General features: G+C 62.2%; 1 protein-coding gene across 2 annotated transcripts in view; it reads left to right on the top strand.

The window, feature by feature from the left end:
- The window catches only part of LOC133354186 (rho guanine nucleotide exchange factor TIAM1-like), a 38,095-nt gene that overhangs the window by 9,220 nt on the left and 5,039 nt on the right, over positions 1-23,836 (top strand). Inside the window, exons 2-21 of one of the 2 annotated variants that reach the window (XM_061570838.1) lie at positions 1,910-1,984; positions 3,684-3,871; positions 4,115-4,236; positions 4,545-5,522; positions 5,626-5,882; positions 6,146-6,310; positions 6,735-6,883; positions 7,734-7,963; positions 12,325-12,618; positions 13,154-13,339; positions 13,864-13,989; positions 14,553-14,643; positions 15,862-15,980; positions 18,189-18,344; positions 18,694-18,762; positions 20,190-20,348; positions 20,754-20,862; positions 21,865-22,044; positions 22,417-22,535; positions 22,827-22,935. In XM_061570838.1, coding sequence (XP_061426822.1) covers positions 4,551-5,522; positions 5,626-5,882; positions 6,146-6,310; positions 6,735-6,883; positions 7,734-7,963; positions 12,325-12,618; positions 13,154-13,339; positions 13,864-13,989; positions 14,553-14,643; positions 15,862-15,980; positions 18,189-18,344; positions 18,694-18,762; positions 20,190-20,348; positions 20,754-20,862; positions 21,865-22,044; positions 22,417-22,535; positions 22,827-22,935 — 3,490 coding nt within the window. In that variant the 5' untranslated portion in view covers positions 1,910-1,984; positions 3,684-3,871; positions 4,115-4,236; positions 4,545-4,550. Of the gene's footprint in view, positions 1-1,909; positions 1,985-2,934; positions 3,403-3,683; positions 3,872-4,114; positions 4,237-4,544; positions 5,523-5,625; positions 5,883-6,145; positions 6,311-6,734; positions 6,884-7,733; positions 7,964-12,324; positions 12,619-13,153; positions 13,340-13,863; positions 13,990-14,552; positions 14,644-15,861; positions 15,981-18,188; positions 18,345-18,693; positions 18,763-20,189; positions 20,349-20,753; positions 20,863-21,864; positions 22,045-22,416; positions 22,536-22,826; positions 22,936-23,836 lie in introns of those variants that run through there. The other variant, XM_061570830.1, reaches the window with a different exon arrangement.

Consider the following 23,836-nt stretch of genomic DNA (forward strand, 5'->3'; position numbering starts at 1 on the left):
GGAGTGATCATCATCAGCAGCACTGCGCCTGCAATCACACCCGAAGCAATCATCATCATCAGCAGCAGCCATGATAAATCCACTGCTGGATGAATGCCTCCCCACGCTGCCGCCGTCACCTCTCGAGATGACGCGGTGAAATAATCCGCCCAGCACCTGCACACACGAACTCATTGACAATCATGCTGCTGATGATGCTGATGATACTGCTGCTGATGATGACGATGCCGCTGCTGCTGCTGATGTCGCGAGCCATGCGAACACGCGCGGTGTCTCAGCCCCGGTGCCTCTGGGCTCCGTTGGGTGCCGGCGAGTAGCGAGGTTTATCGGCCACCACCTCGGACGAAGCGAAGGACGCGTGGGCCCTTGACGTGGTCACGTGTCTGAATGCGTAGGCGCGGTGCCTTTGCAGCGTGGCGGGGGGGGGGGGGGGGGCTCATCGTAAAAAGGGGGGGGGGGCTCATCGTAAAGAGGGGGGGCTCATTGTAAAGAGGGGGGGGGTTTATGTGTGGGGGAGCGGTGGGGTAGCGGTTAGTGCGCTGCGATACGAATCCGGCGTGTGCCGTTTCCGGCCGTCATAGGTGCTCGCTAACAGCACTTGCCCCAAAAGTATCCTCATCATCCTCATCAACCTCATCATCCTCATCAACCTCATCATCCTCATCATCGTCATCATCATCATCGTCATCATCATCATCCTCATCATCACCCTCATCATCCTCATCAACCTCATCATCATCATCAACCTCATCATCATCATCTTCATCATCCTCATCATCCTCATCATCCTCATCATCATCGTCATCATCATCATCGTCATCATCATCATCATCCTCATCATCCTCATCAACCTCATCAACCTCATCATCATCATCAACCTCATCATCATCATCATCGTCATCATCATCATCCTCATCATCCTCATCATCCTCATCATCATCGTCTACAGAGCGATGCGAGTGCGCACAGGCAACCTGAGTTTGATTCCCGCTCAAAGCCAACATCAGTGACGAGTATGCGAACTGGTCCCGTGCCTCCGCTAGGTCGACTCAGCCTTAAATTGGTACCTGCTTCAGTGTGTATTCACCGACAGCAGTGGGGAGACAAAGGCGGCTGGGAGTGGTTTTTCAGCGCACACCCAACTCCTCCTGTCGCGACGCGCGTCGCCACCGAACATGCCCTCGCTGGCAGCTCTTGCTCCGACAGCCCATTAACTCTGTCGGGGGGTGACCTGTCTCTGTCTTTGTGCGAGTGCGAAGAGGGGGGGTGGTGGTGAATGGCGTGGCCGTGTCTGAGTGGCGGTGAGCGGCGAGGTTTGGAGTGTCATGCGGGAGGCCACGATGTGTCTGCGGTGTCTTCCGCGGTGCGCTACGAACTCGGCCACCCGAGTTCGATTCCTGCTCACGGCCCAACATCGGTGACGGGAATGTTGGGGATCGGTCCTGGGCCTCCCCTAGGTCGACTCAGCCTCAAATGAGTATCTGTTGGGGTGCGTGTGTGTGTGTGTGGAGCGGTGGCGTAGTGGTTAGCACGAGTTCAATTCCCTCTCACGACCAACAACAGTGTTGAATGTATGAACTCGTCCAGGTCGACTTAGCCTCAAATGAGTACCTGGTGCGGTGTGTAAAAACATCGCCACTGGGGAGACAAAGGCGGCCGGGCATGGTGCTGTCCACCCATCCCCTGGTGTACCGTCCCAGCCTTCACAGGTGCTCGCTAACAGCACTCGCCCCAACAGTCTGTGAAGGCGATGATGGAGAATCTTAGCTTTGCATGAGCCAGTGGTGTAGCCGCCTCTCTGTGCGCATCTGAGAGCGGCGAGGCTCGATCTGTCTGTGTGTGTGTGTACGTTGCGGCTAATTCCCTCTCTCCCTGTGAATGTTGTGGCCGGCCCTGTCTCTGTACGCAGGAGGAAGTTGTGCCGGAGAGACTTGCTTCAACACGCCCGCCACTGCCCCCTGAGTGTGTGCTCGCCTCTTCTTAAGTGCGTAACTCAAGACCTCCCCTGTGCCTCCTCCTCCCTCCCTCTTCACGTCCATCCCCTCCACACACACCCCAACCCTAACTTCTTCCCCGAATCTCCCCAGTATTCAGTGCGCGTTCAGTCCGTTACAGGCGGGAGGAGTTCGGGGTGCGTGTGTCGGGCGTGGTGCTGGCCACATCGCTCCCGTGTGTACAGTTGCGGCCTGCATAGGTGCTCGCTAACAGCACTTGCCCTGACGGACCAGTGTGTTAAGTCTCTTGCGGGGTATTTTTGTCTTTCTGTGTGTGCCTGTTGTTCGGGGTGAGTTGCTGTGTGTGGGAGTGTGTGTGTGTTTAGGGTACGTTTGATCTGTGCTCGAGTAAAGGTAGGTCTATGTGCGTGTGTTTGTTGACAGGGAGCGGTGGCACAGTGGTTAGCGCACTGCTCTACGAAGCTCGGCCAATCGAGTTCAATTCTCGGCTACGGACAACATCAGTGGCGAGTGACTCGGCCTTAAACGAGCAGATTGTGCGGTGTGTGTAAACATCGCCGCTGGGGAGACAAAGGCGGTCGGGCGTGGCGCTGGCCACCCACCCCCTCGTGCGTCGAGCTGGCTTTATGTAGGTGCTCGCTAACAGCACTTGCCTTCGACAGTCGATGCAGGCTACACGATTGATCGTTGTCTTTGTATTGATCGTGGCCATAGTGAAGAGTGATTTCACGTGTGCGTATTGGGCGTGAATGTTTGTGTTGGGAGTGTGTATCTTGGCCACTGCGCGTATTGTGTGTTTGTGTGTTTTGGTGCGAGCCTTGGGGTGTGTCTATGTATGTGTGTAAGTAAATAACTCGGTTTTATCTAGCGCCATTCACACAAGGCATCCCCGTGTGTGTAATGTGTGTGAGTGGTGTGTCTGTGTGTGGTGTGTGCGGTGGTGGGTGTGAGTAGTGTGTGATTGGTAGGGGGGCGTTGGTGGGGTGGGGAGTGGTAGTGTAGCAGTTAGCGTGCTGTACCATGAACCCGGCGACCCGAGTTCGATTTCCGCTCACGGCCAACATCAGTGGCCATTATCTGGACCGGTCCTGGGCCTCCCCTAGGTCGACTTAGCCCCAAATGACTACCTGGTGCGGTGTTTAAACATTGCCTCTGGGAGACAAAGGCGGTCGGGCGTGGTGCTGGCCACCCACCCCCCTCGTGTGCCGTGCCGGCCTTCGTAGGTGCTCGCTAACAGCACTTGCCTCAATAGTCTGTTAAAGTTATACGGGGGATTTTTGTCTTCGGTGTGTGTGAGTGGTGGGTTGTTGTGTACGTGCGTTTTGGTGCGCGTGTCGGGAGGGGTGTAATCACAACTTTTGGCGATGAATCACGCATCGTCATCATCCTCATCGTCCTCATCATCAACAGCGAAGACCAACACGACCGCGGAGCTGGACGAGTTAAGGTGCCTCCCCGTCTCCCATCTCCTCTTCCTCTTTGATCACGTGTGTGGGGGGGGGGCACCCTCAACAAGTCGTGACCCTCACCTCCCCGTGTCCCCACGTCTCCTCCTCCGTGTCCCCACGTCTCATCCCTGCGTCTCCTAAGTGTCCCCGCTTCTCCCTCACCTGTCTGCATCCCCTCCATGTCCCCCACGTCTCCTCCGTGTCTCCTCCGTGTCTCCTCCGTGTCCCCTCCGTGTCCCCGCGTCTCCCTCACCTGCCCGCGCCGTCCTCCGTGTCGCAGGCTCCTGGCGGAGGTGAGCGTCGTGCGGGGGGGGGAGGCGCGGTGGAACCCGGGGGTGACCTCCGCGGCGGACCCCGTCTCGCGCCCCGTGGTCCCGCTCTGGGTGACCCCGCACGCCCGAGGGATTCGCGTCACCGCCCGCGCCCACTCGGGCCGCCACGTGCTGGACTCGCACCTGGACGCGGCAGGTGAGGGCGACCCGGCCGCTCTGGGTGGAAGCTCGCGCGGTGGGTTAGAAGTGTGTGGTTAGTGGCAGGGCTAGAACTAGTGGCTGGTTAGTGGTTTGCGCCCCCCACGAACCGCTCGCCCCCCCCTCCCCACGAGGGGCTTCTCGCCATCACTCGGCAATCTCAAGCGCCACCCACTCCACCGGTGACTCTGTGACTCTGTGACCCCCAACTCGTATGCCCCCCCCTCCCCCCCCCGCGTAGAGTGTGGACGAGTGGAGAGGAGGGGTGGGAGCTGCGTGGAGTGGGTGGGGGAGCGGGGGGAAGGGTGGAGACTGCGATTCCTCACCGAGACCGACGCAGACAGACTGCTGGGCTTCCTCGAGGTGAGTGGGTGGGTGAGTAAGTGAGTGGGTGGGTCAGTGGGTGGGTGGGTGAGTGGCTCAATATGTGAGCGAGCGAGTGACCGAGTGAGCGACTGAGCGAGTGAGCGAGTGACCGAGTGAGCGACCGAGCGAGTGACCGAGTGAGCGACCAAGCGAGTGACCGAGTGAGCGAGTGAGTGAGCGAGTGAGTGAGCGAGTGAGCGAGCGAGTGAGTGAGTATCCATGTACTCGTGTGTAAATTTGCCTGCCTGGGCTAGTGGGCACAGTACCAGTGCTCACTGTGGTGCACTGCTTACTCTGGCCCTCAGGTCGCCATGGGGAACACAGGGAGCCGCTACGACCAGCACTACCACAACAACAACAACCACAACAACAACAACCACGACAATGGCAGCGCCAGCGGAAGCAGCGGCGGCGGCGCTGGCGGTGGCGGCGCCAGCAAGGGCCGCGCTGCCGGGCACCGGCTCCGGGCCTCGGGCCGGGCGGGCGATGCGCGGGGCCACTCGCGGCATCACCCGCAGCACCAGCGCACAACGGCGGCCGCCGCCGCCACCGGCCCCGCTCACGCGCCACCCTGGGCCACGTGGAGCCCGCAGAGCGCCGGTCACCCGGCCGCGATCTCGAGCGGCGGCGGATACTGGACGCTGGGGCGCTGGCGCCGGAGCGGCAGGCAGAAGCCGGCGCCGTGGGGCGCGGGGGGGGCCGCGGCGGGGGGCTGCCCGGTGCCGGCGGGAGGGACGCCCGACGTGGAGATGGAGGAGGAGCCCGACGGCTCGCACGTCGTCATCAAGGCCGCGTCGCTGGCGCGCGGCGTCTCGGTCGAGTTCCGCAAGCGCTGCCGCCAGGAGTCGGTGGACACGACGGCGTCGCAGCCCTCGCGCGGCGCCGCCGGCGGGGCGCCGCCGAGCCACGCCGCCAAGTCGCTGCGCGTCGACCGCGACGAGGAGGGCCGTCCGCCCTCGCCAGAGGACATGACCTTCGAGCCGGCGTGGGGTCGCGAGGTCGCGGCCGCGGCGGAGGACGGGCGGGAAGCCGAACGGCGCTCGCCGCCGACGCCGGAGCCGGGTTTGCCGGGAGGCCGCGGCGAGCCCCCCGGGATCCCGGGAGGTCCCCGCGCCGGCTGGTCCCAGACGCTGCCATGCCGCAAGCTCAGGAAGTCGGCGACGCGCCCCACGCCAGCGGCAGACGAGGAGGAGGAGCTGACGCGGCCGTGGGCGGCCAGGGAGACGCAACGCCCTGCGTTCCTGTCGGGCAGCCTGCCGAGGAGGAGGCTCGGGCCCTGCCAGGTACCAGCCTGACCCCGACCCTTCAAACTCTGACCCCTGCCCCAACCTGGAACAACTGTTTGCTCGACCGGTGGAGACCGACGTTCGTTTTCCACCCCGACAGGCAATGGCGCAGGGCAGGGCCAGGCAGGAGGGCAGCGACAGCGGCATCGACCTGCCCTCGCACCGCTCCAGCCTGGAGGCCCCCTGGGGGGGGCGGGCGGCGCCGGGCGGCGCGGGAGAGGCGGGGGCGGTGGCGGGGGGGGCCCGTGCGGAGGGGCTGGGCCACGCGGGGCCCCCCGTGGACAGCGACAGCAGCGGCGGGAGCAGCAGCAGCGGCGGTGGCGGCGACGGCGGCGGCAGCTACCGCTGCGGTTCGAGGTGAGCCGCGGTGGTGGGGTCAGGCCCGGAGTCGTGGAGAGACACGGAGTGGGGGGGGGGATCAATGAAAGCAACGGCGATGTTCTTGTGCCGGTTGCGTTCGTGCAGAAATACCGCCCTCGGTCGCTCCTCTCTCTGCAACCCCGACGAAGGTCATAGGTCACCGATTGTTTCCAGATGTCGTCCACTCCACGTATAAATCCAGACACGGGCATCCACATCGTCCTTCCGTCTCTCCGTCCGTCCGTCCTCGCTGCCCGCAGGTGCGGCCGGAGCAAGCGAGACGAGGGGTCCTCTCCCGGGGCCCCGCGAGATGGGGGTCCCCGCCTGGACCCCTCGTGGATCGGCCCGGAACCCCACGGGGGCTCAATGGGGGACTGCGCGGAGCTGGACGGGGGCGACGACTCCTCCTCGCTCTCCCTCGCCAGGTGAGCGACGCTCCTCGCCTCTCCTCCTCCTCCAAATCGCAACAATCGGCCCCCCCCCACCCGCTCAGCCGCGAATACTCGGCAGGACCCTCCTGAGAAAGAATCTTCGGACGCAGCGAGGCTTTCCTAGGTAAGCACGTGTAATGATAACAATGAATGTATTTGTGTAAGTTGAGCCACCGCCATGGTTTCTCGTTTACTCCGCCGAGCCTCCCACGCAAGGCTCCGACGCTGCTTAGCTTTCAGTATGTGTGCGGGTTGTCCCGCGTTCTCCCGGTCGACTCGGCCGTGAGCGAGTAGCCGGTGCGGCGCATATTAACCGGTGGCGCTGGGGAGACACGGGCGGGTGGGGGGGTGCGTTTTTTTTTTTTTTTTCCCGGCCCCACGGTGGGGAAGGGGCGGCTGATCGATGTCTTTGTTGCAGCGACGGGGCGGCCGGCACGGCCCGTGAGGCCACCGCGGTGCGCCGCACCGGCTGGCTGTGGGCCAAGCGCTGGCTGGTGCGCGGCAAGGCGCAGCGCGTGCAGCTCAGTCCCCGCAGGAAGTGGCGCCGGTGCTGGGCGGCGCTCAGGGGTGAGCGCCGGCACACACCCTGCACACTCACCCAGCCACTCACCCTGCCACTCACCCTGCCACTCACCCAGCCACTCACCCAGCCACTCACCCAGCACCCTGCCACTCACACTGCACACTCACTTGACCACTCACCCTGCCACTCACCCTGCCACTCACCTGGCCACTCACCCTGCCACTCACCTGGCTACTCACCCTGCACACTCACCTGGCCACTCACCCGACCACTCACACTGCCACTCACCCTGCCACTCACCCTGCCACTCACCTGGCCACTCACCCTGCACACTCACCTGGCCACTCACCCGACCACTCACACTGCCACTCACCCTGCCACTCACCCTGCCACTCACCTGGCCACTCACCCTGCCACTCACACTGCCACTCACCCTGCCACTCACCCTGCCACTCACCTGGCCACTCACCCGACCACTCACACTGCACACTCTCTCAACCACTCACCCTGCACCCTGCCACTTACCCTGCACACTCACTCAGCCACCCACCCTGCACACTCACCCTGCAACTTACTCAGCCACCCACCCTGCCACTCACCCAACCACTCACCCTGCCACTCACCCTGCACACTCACTCAGCCACTCACCCTGCACTCTCACCCTATACCCTCACCCTGCAACTCACCCTGCCCCTCACCCGACCACTCACCCTGCACCCTCACCCTGCCACCCACCCAATACCCTCACCCTGCATCCTATACCCTCACCCCACTATTACGCAGAGGTGCGGTGGTCTGGGTTCGGCCGTGTTTTAAGAATTCCTTCTCTCGAGCTCTCACCCTCTTGTGTCTCTGTGTGTGCGTCTCTGTGCGTGCATCTCTCTCTCTCCGCAGGCTGCACGCTGCTGCTCTACGATTCAGTCGGGGGGGGTGCCACCACCTCCCCTGGCGAGGGGGGTCCCTGCGAGGTGGGGGGGGCGTGCGAGGCGGGCCCCCCGGGAGGGGACGAGGTGCAGGAGGCCGTGTCGGCCCTGGGGGCCCTGGTGCAGGCCGTGCCCGAGCACCCGCGGCGCGAGCACGTCTTCTGCCTCAGCAACAGCCGGGGGGAGGCCTTCCTGCTCCAGGTGGGGGGGGGGGGGGGGGGGCCGGGGGGGCGCCGGGGGGGGCGCCGAGGGGGCACGGCACCCTCCACTTAGATCCGCCACTGACACGTGTCTGTGTGTGCGTCTGTTTGTGTGTGCGTGTTTGTTGTTTCTGTGTGAGTGTCTGTATGTGTGTGTGTGTCTGTGTGTTTTTGCGTGTGTCTGTGCGCGTGTGTCTGTGTGTGTGCGTGTGTTTGTCTGTGCGTGTGTCTGTGTGTGTCTGTGTGTGTGTCTGTATGTGTGCGTGTGTGTCTGTGTGTATGTCTGTATGTGTGCGCGTGTGTCTGTGCGTGTGTCTGTGCGTGTGTCTGTGTGTGTGTGTGTCTACCTCCTCGCGGTGCCGGACGGGCAACACTGTCGTGGACATTGCTGTGGGGGGAGGGCCAATGCCCATTGGCCTCTCCCCTCATGGCGTCTGTGACCACCACAGTGGCTAAACGGGGGCTCTGGACGGGTGTGAGGGGCTGGTAACCCCTCCACCTTCAATTCATTACCACTAAACCACGAATTAAACATAAACCTGTAACAAATAAGCTTGTGCCGGAGGCCCCGGGGGGTCAGGCTTTTATGACGTCTCCTGGCCAAACCCCATTTGGCGGAGCCAGGAGATTGAATTTTCACCCTCGGGGCTCCTCCAGAAACAACAAAAAACCATTGCGGATGGCCACGTGGAATGTTCGAACGCTCACTGCGGAGGAGAGGCTGCCACTCCTCTGTCGGGAGCTGGACCGGTACCGCCTGGATCTCTGTGGCATTCAGGAGGTCCGGTGGACCGGTTCTGGCTCCTGCCACCATGAGGGGTGGACAGTCCTCTACTCGGGGCAGGAGACTGCCAAACAACAGGGTGTGGCTCTTCTTCTGAACAAAAGAATGAAGGGGGCGTGGGAGCGTGGCGGTGAGGTGTGGGAAGCTGTAAGCCCCAGGATACTTTGGGCTCGCCTTCCCATCAACCAGAGGCGAGGAGTGGTGGTCGTGGTTACTTATGCCCCCACCGAAGACGAACATCCGTGGAGGGATGCAAGCAAAGCCGATGAGTCAGACGCTTTCTATGACCTCCTGTCACAGGTGCTGGCTAAAGTGGCCACTCGGGACAGAGTCATCTTGTTGGGTGACTTCAATGCCCGAGTTGGTCATGATGCTGACACCTGGTCTGGAGTGATTGGAAGGCATGGGCCAGATCAGCTCAATAATAACGGTAGGAGGCTGCTAGATTTTTGTGCAGCCCATGGGCTTGTAATTACCAACACGCTCTTCCGGCATCGGCGCATCCACACAACATCATGGATACATGCCGGGTCCAAGCAAGAACATCTGCTGGACTACATAGTGACGGACCAGCGGATGCGAACCCATGTCCTTGACACCAGGACCTACCGTGGAGCTGATCTGTCCTCTGACCATCGACTAGTCATCTGTAAGATGCGCCTGCCTTTCTTCCACTCCGGTGGTGGGTGTACACCCAGGATCCCATTCCAACCAAAAGTGGCCTGGTCTCAGTTAGCTGATGAAAGTTGCAAGCGAGAATTTCATCATCGCTTGCAGCTGGGGTTGGCATCGTCCCCCACTCCACCTGATGTCGAGGGTAAATGGGCGAGGTTTAAGACTGTGACTCATGCAGCTGCAATGGCTGCTTTGGGTACGCGGTCCAGACCTCCCCAGAAACCCTGGCTGACAGAGGAGGTGTTCAGGTTAATTGAGAAAAAGCGACAGGCCCACTCTCATCGCCTACAGCATCCCACGTCAGAGAATGAGGAGGTTTACCGCAGCCTTCGCTCGGAAGTTCGGAGAGCCGTAAGGCGTTGTAAGGATGGGTGGTGGTCGCGGGTTGCTGAGGAGATGGAGTCTGCCTCAGTGGCCCGTGATCACAAATCACTATTTAACTCCATCAAAAAAGTAACCTGCAGCGCCACACCTATTACCATCATTAGAGGAAAAAACGGTGATCCAATCTCCGACCCCCAGGAACAGGTTTGCAGATTTTCTGAGCATTTCTGTGAGGTCCTGGGGGAGGGAAATTCTCTCAGCCAGGAAAACATCATGGCACAAAGTGGGGATAACCCTGCTGAGGCTGCGGTGCCTCAAATATTGGAAGAGGTCACCCCCTGTGAGTGGCTGGCTGAGGTTCCAGCTGTTGAGGAAGTACTGAGGGCGATCCGGAGTCTGAGACCAGGGAAGGCACCGGGCAGAGATGATCTCCCAAGCGAAATGCTGAGGGAGGGTGGCGTTTGTGCACAGACTGCCCTATATGACATCATAACAACAGTCTGGACCACTGGACGGGTTCCGCAGGACTGGAAGGATGCCCTGGTGGTCCCCCTCTTTAAGAAGGGGGACCGCACAGACTGTAACAACTACAGGGGCATCTCACTCCTCAGTGTGCCGGGTAAGGTCCTGGCAAGGATTATTCAACATCGCCTTGCTAGGCACGCTGAGGAGGGGCTTGCGGAGCCCCAATGCGGTTTCAGGAAAGGGCGGTCCTGCACAGATGCCATATTTTCTGTCCGTCTGCTACAGCAGAGGTGTAGGGAATTCCAAAAAGACCTACATCTCTGCTTTATTGACCTGGTCAAGGCCTATGATACCATCAGTAGGACTGGACTCTGGGTTGTTCTTCGTGCTTTCGGAGTCCCTGACCCTCTGCTCACGATCATTAAGGACCTTCATGATGGTGAGCGGGCCCGGGTAAAACTACGTGGCCGGGAGTCGGAGCCTTTCCCTGTACACCTTGGGGTGCGACAGGGATGTCCTCTGGCTCCCACATTATTTAACATCTATTTTGACCGCGTAGTTCGTGAAGCCTTCAATAGCTGTACCGGGGGAATTTCCGTTTGGTACAGATATAATGGGAGGCTGATCGACGCCCGGGTGCGATCAAGGGATGGCTCCCTATTGGTCAACCACGTTATGTATGCCGATGATTTGGTAATAGCTGCTCATTCAGAAGAGGAGTTGGAGGCGCTGCTGCTGAGACTGGAGCGTGCCACTAAGAGGTGGGGCCTTACCATCAGCCCCACCAAAACCAAGCACCTGCCTGGGTATTTTGTACCATCGGACACTCCACCCCCACAACTCCCAATTGGTGATGGGGCAGTTGTGGAGAGAGTGGAGAGTTTCCCATACCTGGGCAGTATGCTTATGACCGGCTCCAGTCTATCAGCAGAGGTCTCACTCCGAATCAGTCGAGCGGCAATATCTTTTCATCGGTTGCGTAACGCTGTGTGGAAGCTACCTGGTCTGTCGCTCCGCACGAAGCTTCAGGTCTTCTCGGCCACGGTCATTCCCTCCCTTCTCTACGCTTGCGAGACGTGGACCCCCCTGGTGGAGCATCTTCGCCGGTTGGAAACATTTAGGCTGGCCTGCCTACGATCCATCCTGGGTTTAACCAGGCTGGATTGTGTGAGGAGCTCACAAATCCTTGAAAGATCTGGGCAAAGTCCCATCAGTGAGCTCCTCCGGCAGGCAAGGCTGCGTTGGCTGGGTCATGTAGCCCGCATGCCCAGCCACCGCATGCCTAAACAGCTTTTGTTCGGCCGGATCGAGGGGGCTAGACGGGCGCGGCACGGGCTGGAGAAGAGATGGAGTGATGTGGTACAGGAGGACGTGGAGCTGAGTGGACTTGCCGATGACTGGTACCAGCGGTGTCAAGATCGGCCTCAGTGGAGGAGGCTCGTGAAGGACGCTACTGGGCAGTTGGAGGCAGTCGCCCTCCAACAACAACGGAGGGCGGAGGAGCGACGCTCACAACAACGAGCGGAGCGCCGGGTGGCTAAAGCACAGCAAGTTGGCACAGTAGGAGGCACAGGTGGTGCATCAGCCAGTCATCTCGGTCATCTCGGTCAGTCGACCAGTGGCACCTGGGTCTGCCCCGTGACCTCCTGCCAGCGGGCTTTCGACACTTCACGTGGCCTCAAGGTGCACTTGGCCTGGCACAAGCATCGTGGTGACGTCACCGCCACTTAGTGGCGAATGGCGGTTGTTGTTGTTGTTGTTGTGCGCGGGTGTCTGTGGGGAATGGTAGTGTCTTAGCGATTAGCACTCCACGCTACGAAACCGGTGGCCCGAGTCCGATTCCCGCTCACGCCCTACGCCAGTGACGATTATACTATCTGAACCGGCCCTGGGCCTCCGCTAGGTCGACTCAGCCGCAAACGAGTACCCGGTGCTGTGTGTAAACATCGCCACTGGGGAGACAAAGGCGGCCGGGCAGCGGTGGTGCCGGCCACCCAACCCGCCGTGCGCCCCGCCGTCCTTCGCAGGTGCTGCTCGCTAACAGCACTCGCCCCGACACTCCGTCAAGCCTACACGGGGGACCTTTGTCTTTGTTGCGGCGGGGGGGGGCGCAGGCCGGCAGTCAATCGGAGCTGGAGAACTGGGCGACGGCCGTGCACTCGGCCTGCGCGGCCCGCGAGGTGCGCGGGTGGTGGGGGGGCGGCACGGCGGCCGTCGGGGAGGAGAGCCGGTGCGGCCGGCCCCGCCGGGGGCCCGGGGGGCCGGGGGGCGGCGTCGTGCCACAGCTGGAGGCGGCGGTGCGGCGGCTGGCCGAGCGCGCCGACCTGGACGCCAAGATGCACAAGATGGCCGAGCTGCAGGCGGCCGCCACCACCGACGCACGCAGCCGGCGCGCCATCGCCGAGCAGGTGGGGGGGGGGGGGGTGCCTGGTGGGGGAGGGCTGGTGCCTGGTGGGGGAGGGGGGTGGGTGCCAGGTGGGGGGGGGGGCGGGTGTCAGGTGGGGGGGGGGCTGGTGTCAGGTGGGGGGGGGGCGGGTGCCAGGTGGGGGGGTAGCTGGTGTCAGGTGGGGGGGGGGGGCTGGTGTCAGGTGGGGGGGGGGGGGGGCGGGTGCCAGGTGGGGGGGGGGGCTGGTGTCAGGTGGGGGGGGGGCTGGTGTCAGGTGGGGGGGGGGGGCTGGTGTCAGGTGGGGGGGGGGGGGGCTGGTGCCAGGTGGGGGGCTACTAAGATGAGTGAGGGCAAGTCTGACAGGGCGCCAGGGCCCATTGCGTTGGGAGGGGGGCTGGTGCTAGGAACGGCGATGCTGCTTTCTATCATCACATCATTACATCATCATCACATCATCACACCGCCTCCCTTGCACTCGAGAAGCCGGCGTCGCTCGGCACGCCTGACTCGACATTCAACCCCCCACCCTCCTGCCCCCCTACCCCCGTGCCCCCCAGATCCGCCAGTGGGAGCTGAACGTGGAGAGCGTCCACGTGCGTCTCTTCCGCTACCGCTGCTACGCGGCGAGCCTGCGCGGCGGGGAGCCCCCCAACCCCAAGGGGCTCCTCTCGGTGACCAGCCGGCTCACCAAGGCCGGCCTGGCGCGCCTCGGAGCCTTCACCGCCTCCTCCCTGCACGCCACCGTGAGCCCAGCTGTCAGAACTACCAGCCACCCGTGTCTCCGTGTCTCGCTGCGTGTCACTGCGCCGCCGTGTCTCCTTGTCTCTGTGTGTCCATGTTTCAGTGTCTCACTGCACCCATTATGCCTCTGTGTCTCCGTGTGTCCGTGTCTCCGTGTCTCACTGCGCTGCTGTCTCCGTGTCTCCGTGTCTCACTGCGCCCGTTATGCCTCTGTGTCTCCGTGTGTCACTGAGTCACCATGTCTCACTTCGCCCGTTATGCCTCTGTGTCTCCGTGTGTCCGTGTCTCCGTGTCTCACTGCGCCCGTTATGCCTCTGTGTCTCCGTGTGTCACTGAGCCACCGTGTCTCACTGCGCTGCTGTGTCTCCGTGTCTCCGTGTCTCACTGCGCTGCTGTGTCTCCGTGTCTCCGTGTTTCACTGCGCCCGTTATGCCTCTGTGTCTCCGTGTGTCGCTGAGCCACCGTGTCTCACTGCACCGCCATGTCTTCATGTCTCCATGTCTCCGTGTCTCCGTGTGTCCGCCAGGTGTGTGCTCGGGACGACTTCTCGGTGCGCGACCGCTCGCTGTCGCTCCCCCGCGGCGACTCGCGGCGCCGCGGCCTCATCTCGGCCCTGCTGGGCCCCGAGCGCGTCCGACTCTCCCCCGCCGAGGTCAGGGCCCTAGCGAGCGAGCTCAGCGGGGGTTCGGCGCTTGCACGGGAGCACGCCCGCCGCTCAGCGGACGGAGCGGCGGTGAAAGCGGCCCCGTGTGGTTCAGGTGGTCTGGGGCGGATCGTTAACGTAGCGGGATCGTGAGAAGCGTCGGTGGCTTCGGGGAGGAGGCCTTCATCCAGCAGTGGATTGTCCGTGGCTGACGATGATGATGGCCAGAGCACTTGAGTTGCACGGCGGTAGGCGGTACAGGAGACAGCGGTGCCGTTGCGCATTCTTAAACCCATCTGTGCGGCGTTCTGAGCGTCCACCCCCTCGCGTACACGGCTGGGTTTTCCCCGGTCCGCCTCCTCCAACGCGAAGCCGAAGCGCTCGTCGCTCGCGGTCTTCACGGCCTAGACATCCCCCAATGTGCGGTGGCAGCACCCTCCTCGCGATGAGTCTTGAGGGTCGGCGAGGCTTCCCCCGCGCGCACACACACACAGGGCGCTTCCGGCGGCCCGCTCCGCGCGTACACAACGGTCGTGTTGGGTGACGCGTCTCTCTTGCGCCCGGCGCGCCAGGCCGCGGGAGGGAGTGCGTCCGCGGACGTGGGAGCTGCCGCCCCTGTCCCCGACAGCGGCTTCGCCCTTCTTGGAGATCCTCAGCGAGCCGGTGAGCCGCAAGAGAGACTAAGAGCTGCCGAGAATCGGATTCTCCCATGAAGCTATGAAGCATTTTTACCCACAGATGTACAGTCGAACACTTGCACATGAACACTCACTCAGCTGATGACAGCCAGTAAACATGAACTACATCTTAACACACACAAAGACACAGATCCCCTGCATAGCATTAACAGACCGTTTGGGGCAATTCCTGTTAGTGTGAAGGCCGGCATGGCACACGAGGGGGTCGGTGGCCAGCACCACGCCCGGCCGCCTTTATCTCCCCAGTGGCGATGTTTACACACCGTGCCAGGTACTCATTTGAGGCTGAGTCGACCTAGGGGAGGCCCAGGACCGGTTCAGATAATCGTCACCGGGTGTTGGCCGTGAGCGGGAATAGAAACTCGGGTCGCCAGGTTCGTAGTGCAGCGTAGCGCTGACTGCTACACTATCACTCCCACACAAAGAACCCCCCCTCCCCACACACACGTGTGCATGTGTGTGCATGTACACACACGTGTACAAGCTCACACGTGTGTGTATTTGTACACACGCGCGCGTGCCTTGATCGCTCACCAGGGGGCAGTAACGAGTCATCCTCCCCCGGCGTTCACAATGACTGACGATGGCCACGTGACTGGGTGACGATGGCCACGTGCGTGATGATGGCCACGTGACTGACGATGGTCACGTGGGTGACGATGGCCACGTGGGTGACGATGGCGAGGAGCCTGAACACAGCACGCGGAGTGGGGGGCAGCATCGCAAGCTGCAAATGCTCCCAGCCTTATCCAAACCACCATCCTCAATGGAACTGAACATATGCCGTTTTGTCCTCAATTTGTTACATCTACCCGGCGAATACAGCCGTTACATCTATTCATCACGTCTATTCATTGAATAATTTGTTACATCTATACGTTGAATCCATTCATTCAATCTTATTGAATATATTCATTGATGATATTCGTTGTGTCTATTAATCAAATATATACATTATATATAATTTACATCTGTTCGTTTAATCTACTAATTTCCAGTGTGTTTCTGTTTTGCCGTCATTTACAGAGTTGCATGACGATGGGTGATGAAAGGTGTAGATGACGATGAGATTATCGGTGGTGATGATGATGGAGGCATTACAGACGATGAGTGATGATGGTATCGTTGATGATAATGATGTTGGTAATTATGATGGTGGTGATGGGTGTGCCGACTGGTGCAGGGTTTCCTGATGGAGGACATGAGGGCGTGGAGGAGGTGGAGGCGGTGGAGGAGGTGGAGCTTGTTCCAGAGGCCCAGGCAATGACGAAGCCACAGGACGACGTGGGGCCCCCACCTCCGGTGTGTGGATGTTCCCCCTTTCCCCCTCACCCCCTTGCCCATGTGTCCCTCTGCCTCCATATCCTCTACGTCCCTACGTCTCCATTTCCCTTCGTCCCCATGTTTCCATGTCGCGATGCCTCCGCGTCCCGACGCCCCTTGTACCCCAAGTCCTCGTGCCAAGTTCAGTCCGTCACTTCATCCCGTATCCGAGGGCAACGCCTGCACTGTTGAGATTATCGCCACGGCGATTAACGGGGGGCGGCGGGGGGTGATGTGCTCGTGGGTCCTCCCCAATCCCCCCGATCCCCCCCCCCCCCCGTTCCTGTGATCCGGGATTAGCACATCGCCGGAGGCCACTGGCGCAATTAGAGAGCCGCCGCGCTCGTTAAGACTCGGCCCGGGCTCTAGACAGAATCCACCGCGGCGCCGCACGGAAGCGACGGGCGACTCCGGCGATGGGGAGACGCGGCACGGGGCGGCCGCGATGACGCGCCGGCGGGGAGGGTCGGGCCGGGGCTCCCCCCGGGGCGGCCACCGGGGGGGGTCCCGCAGGCCCTGCCTCGCGGGAGTCCTACTCGCCCTTTGGGCCAACCTCGCGTGGCTCTGCGATGGCCGTCCGGCCCTCCTGCTCTGGCTGCTGGCCAGGGTGCGGCGCCGGCACCAGCGGGGCCCCGGCCGCACGCCGGCGGCCGCTCGCGCCGACGGGGACGCGTGGCGGGCCGTGCCGGTAAGTCGCGAGGGGCGCCGTGGGGTCAAACGGCAGAGGGGCAGCCCTGCGACCGCGCCGCTACCGCCACCGTTGGCGGGACGGCCTCCTAGAAGGATGCGTTCGGTCGACTCTTCCACGCTGGCCGGGTGTCTCGGTCGAGGTGGAAATACCCAAACTCTAGTGCCTCTTCCTCCGCCCGTGAACGAAGTTAACGAGATGCCCGGGTGGCAATTAAGCGGTGGAGCGGGCGGCTCGCGGCAATAGGAAGGTCGCGAATTCACATCCTGGCTGTCGGGGGATTGACTTGGTCCACAACTTTTCCCTCCGGGGTGGATACAATAAGTCAACAGCGGTTGTTCTACGGAGAGACTCGCCCCCGCCATAGGAATGAGGAAATGCCACCGCCGGCTCTGCCCGGTGGCGAGCAGGAGGCCCTACTGCTGAGTGGTAGACGGCACGGGAGCGACGCCACCACCCCCCTCCCCCGAGTGCCACGCCGCGCCAGATGGCGCCGGCGCCGTGTTCTCTCCTCCGCTAACGAGCGCCAGCGGTGGCTGCTGCTGGCGCAGAGGTCCCCTGCACCCCCCTCACCGCCTTTCATCCCCCCCCACCCCACCGCCCTCCTTGTCTGCCCCCACGGGGGGAGGGGGGGGGGCAAGACTGGCAGCCTCCTAGCAGCTCCGAGGTGGCGTTGGCGCTCGTCTCATTAGGGCGAGCCGCCGGCGCTTGAGCAGGTGCTGGGGTCGGCGCAGGTCGGATCGAGGGGCTGGGACCGGCGCTACGACGTTGGCGGTAGCTGGAGTGGGAACTGGGGGGTGGGGAGGTGTGGGATGGCAGGGGGGGGGGCTGCCACAAGATCGGACCCCCCCCCCCCTGCCCCCCCTTCATCGCCAACATCCCTTCACCTCCCCTTCTTCTCTTCTTAACAAATGCAGCTCTTATCTTGACGGCGAGCCAGATCGCCTTGGATCAGGCAGGCGGAGTAGGCCCCGTGCGTGGCCACGGTCGACTTGGCACTCGGGCTTGGCACGCAGACTTGGCACCGTTTTGGTTTGCACGCCCCTCCCCCCCCACCCCTACACCGCCCGCCCGCACGACTCTGGCTCTTCTCTACCGAGGAGAGCCGGGACGATTGGTTGGCCAAACAACGGCGTGACTCGGCACGTCCCTTTTAGTCGATTACTCGGGCCCCTGGTGCGGGAGGTGGTGCGGGAGGTGGTGCTGGTGGTGGTGGCAGTGGTGGCGGCGATGGTGGTGGTGGCGGTGGTGGTGGTGGTGGTGGCGATGGTGGTGGTGGTGGTGGTGGTGGTGGCGATGGTGGTGGTGGCGGCGGTGGTGGTGCTCGTGGTGGTGGCAGTGGTGGCGGCGGTGTTGGTGGTGGCAGTGGCGATGGTGGTGGTGGTGGTGGTGGTGGCGGTGGTGGTTAGACGGTGCAGTGAAGAGGCCGGGTGACCTCCTACGACTCGCCGATCGAGGGGCCGAGTGGTTTGGACACCGATGTGTGGTTCTCGTTGCAGGCGCTGGACGCTTGTGACCTCGGATCGCCCGACGGCGACTCTGACCCTGACCCCAACCGGGGTCACGACCTGCCCCTGCCCCGACAGCTTTCGGAGACCGAGAAATTACGCAAGGTCATCGTGGAGCTGCTGGAGACGGAGCGCACGTACGGACGGGTGAGGATTACAACCAGATTACTCACCAGATTGCAACCAGATTACAACCAACTTTCACGATTATCACCAGACTACGATGATTAACAGAATACGCACGAGATTACCAATTAGACATCCAGATTATCCGTAAGATAACCAGGTTATTAACCGGATCACTTATTGGCCGGCGGGGCGGTGCGGTGCAGAAGGCCCTTTGCCCAAAACGTCGCCGGTTGCAGACAGCGGTGTTGCTGACGAACGTGTCGAGCGTGGACCGGCTAAGCGGGGGGGGGGGGGGGGGGGTCACGCGGGGAAGATGCCGTCTCTGTGTCTGTGCCTGAGGGAGACGCCGGCTCTGTGCCTGTGGCAGGACCTGAAGCTGCTGATGGATCAGTACCTGGAGCCGCTCCAGACGCAGCCTTTCCTCACTCCCGAGGAGGTGAGCGACGCGGATCGGCACCGCTAGCAGAGCCCGCGGTGGACTCCTGGCTACCGACAGCACCGTGGTGCCACAACGCCGACATTGACGCTGCCTCCCGTGTACCCGCGTCTCCCTAACTCTGTCTCCCTTGCCCTGTGGCTCCCCTTTTTCTGTCTCCCCTTGTCCCTGTGTCTCACCTTGTCTCTGTGTCTCCCCTTGTCCCTGTGTCTTCCCTTGTCTCTGTGTCTCCCCTTGTCCCTGTGTCTCCCCTTGTCCCTGTGTCTCCCTTGCCCTGTGTCTCCCCTTCTCCGTGTCTCCCCTTGTCCCTGTGTCTCCCCTTGTCCCTGTGTCTCCCTTGCCCTGTGGCTCCCCTTTTTCTGTCTCCCCTTGTCCCTGTGTCTCACCTTGTCCCTGTGTCTCCCCTTGTCCCTGTGTCTTCTCTTGTCTCTGTGTCTCCCCTTGTCCCTGTGTCTCCCCTTGTCCCTGTGTCTCCCCTTGTCCCTGAGTCTCCCTTGCCCTGTGTCTTTCCTTCTCTGTGTCTCCCCTTGTCCCTGTGTCTCCCTTGCCCTGTGTCTCCCCTTCTCCGTGTCTCCCCTTGTCCCTGTGTCTCCCCTTGTCCCTGTGTCTCACCTTGTCTCTGTGTCTTCGCCATGCCCCTGTGTCTCCCCTTCTACGTGTCTCCACTTGTCCCTGTGTCTCCCCTTGTCTCTGTGTCTCCCCTTGTCTCTGTGTCTCCCCTTGTCCCTGTGTCTCCCTAACTCTGTCTTCCTTGCCCTGTGTCTCCCCTTATCTCCGTGTCTCCCCTTGTCCCTGTGTCTCACCTTGTCTCTGTGTCTCCCCTTGTCCCTGTGTCTCACCTTGTCTCCGTGTCTCCCCTTGTCTCTGTGTCTCCCCTTGTCCCTGTGTCTCATCTTGTCTCTGTGTCTCCCCTTGTCCCTGTGTCTCACCTTGTCTCCGTGTCTCCCCTTGTCTCTGTGTCTCCCCTTGTCCCTGTGTCTCACCTTGTCTCCGTGTCTCCCCTTGTCTCTGTGTCTCCCCTTGTCCCTGTGTCTCATCTTGTCTCTGTGTCTCCCCTTGTCCCTGTGTCTCCCTAACTCTGTCTTCCTTGCCCTGTGTCTCCCCTTATCTCCGTGTCTCCCCTTGTCCCTGTGTCTCCCTTGCCCTGTGTCTCCCCTTGTCCCTGTGTCTCCCCTTGTCTCTGTGTCTCCCCTTGTCTCTGTGTCTTCTCTTGTCCCTGTGTCTCCCTAACTCTGTCTTCCTTGCCCTGTGTCTCCCCTTATCTCCGTGTCTCCCCTTGTCCCTGTGTCTCCCCTTGTACCTTGGTCTCCCCTTGTCTCTGTGTCTTCTCTTGTCCCTGCGTCTCGCTAACTCTGTCTTGCCATGTCCCTGTGTCTCCCTAACTCTGTCTTGCCATGCCCCTGTGTCTCCCCCGCACCCTCGGGCAGCTGAGCTCCCTCTTTGGCCGTCTGCGTGAGATGGAGTCGTTCCAGCGAGTGTTCGTGCGTGCGCTGGAGGAGGGGGCGGCGTTGGGCGGGCTGGCGAGCGACGCTGCTGCTGCTGACCACCCCGCTCCTCACGAGCCTCGCTGCCCGGTTCGACTCCGGGTGAGTGACGAGCGCGCCGTGACTCCCGAGCGTCCAGAATCGATTTTTGTTCGGGGGCCACGCACTGATTTGGCAAAACGGTTTGTCGAGTGATCTTCTTCCACTCGACCGGCACGCGACGTGATGGCGCTCCCTGCGTGACCCTACGTGACCCTGCATGGCCCTGCCTCTGTGTGCCTCTGTGCGTCTCCTTGTGCCCACCGATTGTCCCCCGTGCGTTTCTCTGTCACCCTGGGACATCCCCGGTGCATTCCCACGCCTCTCCGTGCACGTATCCCACATATCCCCTTGCCACCCGTTTATCCCCACGCGTCCCCGCGTGTCTCATCGCATCCCCGTATCCCCCCGCCGCTGTGCCACCCCCCCCCCCACCCCCGCCCCCCCCCCCCCCCACCACGTGAGCAGCGAGCGCTCTTCTCCCTGGGGGGGACGTTCCTCTACTACGCGGAGCACTTCAAGCTCTACAGCGCCTTCTGCGCCAGCCACTCGCGGGCGCAGCGCATCCTCGCCAAGGGTGAGCTCCTGCTGCGCCCGCTGCGCATGCTGCGCCTGCTGCTCCCGCTGCGTCCGCTGCGTCCGCTGCGGTGGAGCCGTCGCTTAGCGGCCGATCGACGGACCTGGCCGCCCGGTCGGCTGTCGCAGCCGGGGCCCCGGCGGCCGTGGACTCGTTATGTCGCCGCTCGATTCGTGACCCGATGTCGCCGGACGCGGTCGCGGGGCGAAACGAAACGTGGCTTGGCTGTGGGGGGCGGCACGTGCGGCGAGCAGTAGCCGCAGGTGTATACTGGACGCGGTGTGCCGGGCGTAGATTTGGGTTTCCGGATCGCCGACCCAGAACGGGCACTGTTGATGAAAAGCTGGCCGCACGTAGAATGCCGTAGGCTCGCACAGAGACATCATAGATTTCGTGCGCACTTTCAGATCTACTTCGGCGGCCGTCTGGAATGATGTTAGGAAGCCACTGGGAGCTATGCACTTTTAAATCTAGAATAGAAAACTCATTTCTTTAGAACTGCGTTTTTTGTATTTAGGTAGTTGTCCTTTCCTCGCACCTCCGATTAGTGCGTTCGGCTACGTACGTTGCCAATGAAGTTCAACACACATCCACACGTACAGATTCACACGAGGACTAAACCTTTGCGTGCCGCCGCGTGGCCTCGAGTGGGTTGGCACCCGCACAGCTAGGCCTCGGCAAGGTAAGGTAAAAGTGTAAAAACAACGAGCCTACCTTTACCCTACCTTTTACCTTACCACAATACAATCACTCTACCCTACCTTTTACCCTTTAGCAGGTAAGGTAAAAGTGTAAAAACAACGAGCCTACCTTTTACCCTACCCTTTACCCTTACCCCTTGGCATGTCGACACCTTTACCTTTACCCTTTTACCCGGTAAAAAGGGTACAATTACCTTACCTTGCCGAGAGCCTACGCACAGCCGAACAGCCGCGACACCGCGAGGCGCATTACTTGATGTCGTCTTCCCTGGTGTGACGGTGGCGGCGGCGGCGGTGGCAGCGCGCACGGAGGCGGCGTTCTGCGCGTTCCTGGAGGAGCGCAACCCGGGGCGCCAGCACGCCTCCTCGCTCGAGTCTCTGCTCATCAAGCCGGTGCAGCGCGTGCTCAAGTACCCGCTGCTGCTGCGCCAGCTCGCTGCTCTCGCCGCCCCCCACTCGCACGAGCGCCACCACCTCACCGGTGAGGAGGGGGAGGGGCCGCAGGGGCCACGTGGTCAGACCCCCCCCCCACCACCGATTGGCTGCAGCGTGGCGCGCCACCGATACGATTCCAGACGATGCGATTACTGTCCTAACAGAAGCTCTGTGTGCATGCATGCGTGTGTGTGTGCGCGTGTATGTGTGTGCGCGCGTGTGTGCATATGCATGTGTGTGTGCGCGCATGTGTGCATATGTGTGTGCGCGCACGTGTGTGCTTGTGTGTGTGTGTGCGTGTGTATGTATGTGTATGTGTGTGTGCCTACGTGTGCGCGCGTGTGTGCCTGTATATGTGTGTGTGTGCCTGTATGTGTGTGTGTGTGCGTGTGTGTGTGTTCCTGCGTGCGCCGCTCAGAGGCGATGCGCGCCATGAACGGCGTCGCGCGCCACATCAACGAGATGCAGAAGCTGTACGACGAGTTCGGAGCCGCGTTCGACGGCCTCCTCGCCCAGCAGCCCGGCCCCTGCCGAGAGGCGAGCGTCACACCGCACGCGTCGCACCGCACGCGTTGCACCGCACGTGTCACATCGCACGTGTCACACCACACGCGTGGCACTGCACGCGTCACACCGCACGCGTCACACTACACACGTGGTACCCCATGCGTCACACCGCATGTGTGGCACCGCACTCGTCACACCACGCGCGTCACACCACACGCGTGGCACCGCATGCGTCACACCGCACGCGTCACACCGCACGCATCCAGCCTCACGTATAGCACCGCACGCGTCCAACCACATGCATCACACCGTCTCATGCAGGTGAGCGAGCTGTCCATGGCGGAACTCATCGGCCACGACTCGGTCACCTGGCTCAACCCCCCTGCTCACCTCGGGCGACACTGGAGGGAGCCTCAACTCACCCTGCTCGGTGAGATACGCAGCGATCACCCACTCACTCACTCGCTCGCTCTCCCCACCTGCTCACCCACCCGCTCGCTTACCCACCTGCTCGCTCGCCCACTCGCTCGCTCGCTCCCCCTACCTGCTCGCTCGCCCACCCGCTCGCTCGCTCGCCCACCCACCCTATCGCTCGCCCACCCACCCTATCGCTCGCCCACCCACCCGCTCGCTCACCCACCCGCTCGCCCGCCCACCCGCCCATTCACCCATCCGCCCACCCACCTGCTCACTCGCCCGCCCACCCACCCACTTACTCGCCCACCCAGCCACTCGCTCACCCACCCGCTCGCTCGCCCAGCCGCTCGCTCACCCGCCCGCTCACCCACCCGCTCGCTCACCCACCCGCTCGCTCACCCACCCGCTCGCTCGCCCACCCACCCGCTCGCCCACCCGCCCGCTCGCCCACCCACCCGCTCGCTCGCCCACCCACCCGCTCGCCCACCCACCCGCTCGCTCACCTGTTCAGGAATTGGCGTCGCTGTGCCTGCTTGCGGGAGTTGATAAGTGCAGAGGGTCGGTGCCGGCCTGGCAGCGATGAGCTCCCTCACAGCCATGGCACTTCGAGAGGCCTCGCGTGGCCACGGGAATCTCTCCGGGCCGCTCAGTGGGGGAGGTGGCGACCCCGATTGACCCTCACCCCTGGTCCTCGTGCGCCGTGCCGGCCTTCACCGGTGCTCGCGAACAGCGCTTGCCCCAAAAAGAATATAGAGCTGACATGGGAGATGTTTGTCTTTGTATATGTGTGGCAGCGCCTCGTCTAGGTCGACTCAGCCTAAAATGAGTACCTGGTGGGGTGTGTAAGCATTGCCACTCGGAAGACAAAGGCGAACGGGTATGGTGCTGGTGACCCACCCCCTCGAGTGCCGTGC

This window comes from Lethenteron reissneri, chromosome 6 (assembly GCF_015708825.2).
Source record: "Lethenteron reissneri isolate LAM-NWPU_2019-01 chromosome 6, ASM1570882v1, whole genome shotgun sequence".
NCBI classification, from domain to species: Eukaryota; Metazoa; Chordata; class Hyperoartia; order Petromyzontiformes; family Petromyzontidae; genus Lethenteron; species Lethenteron reissneri.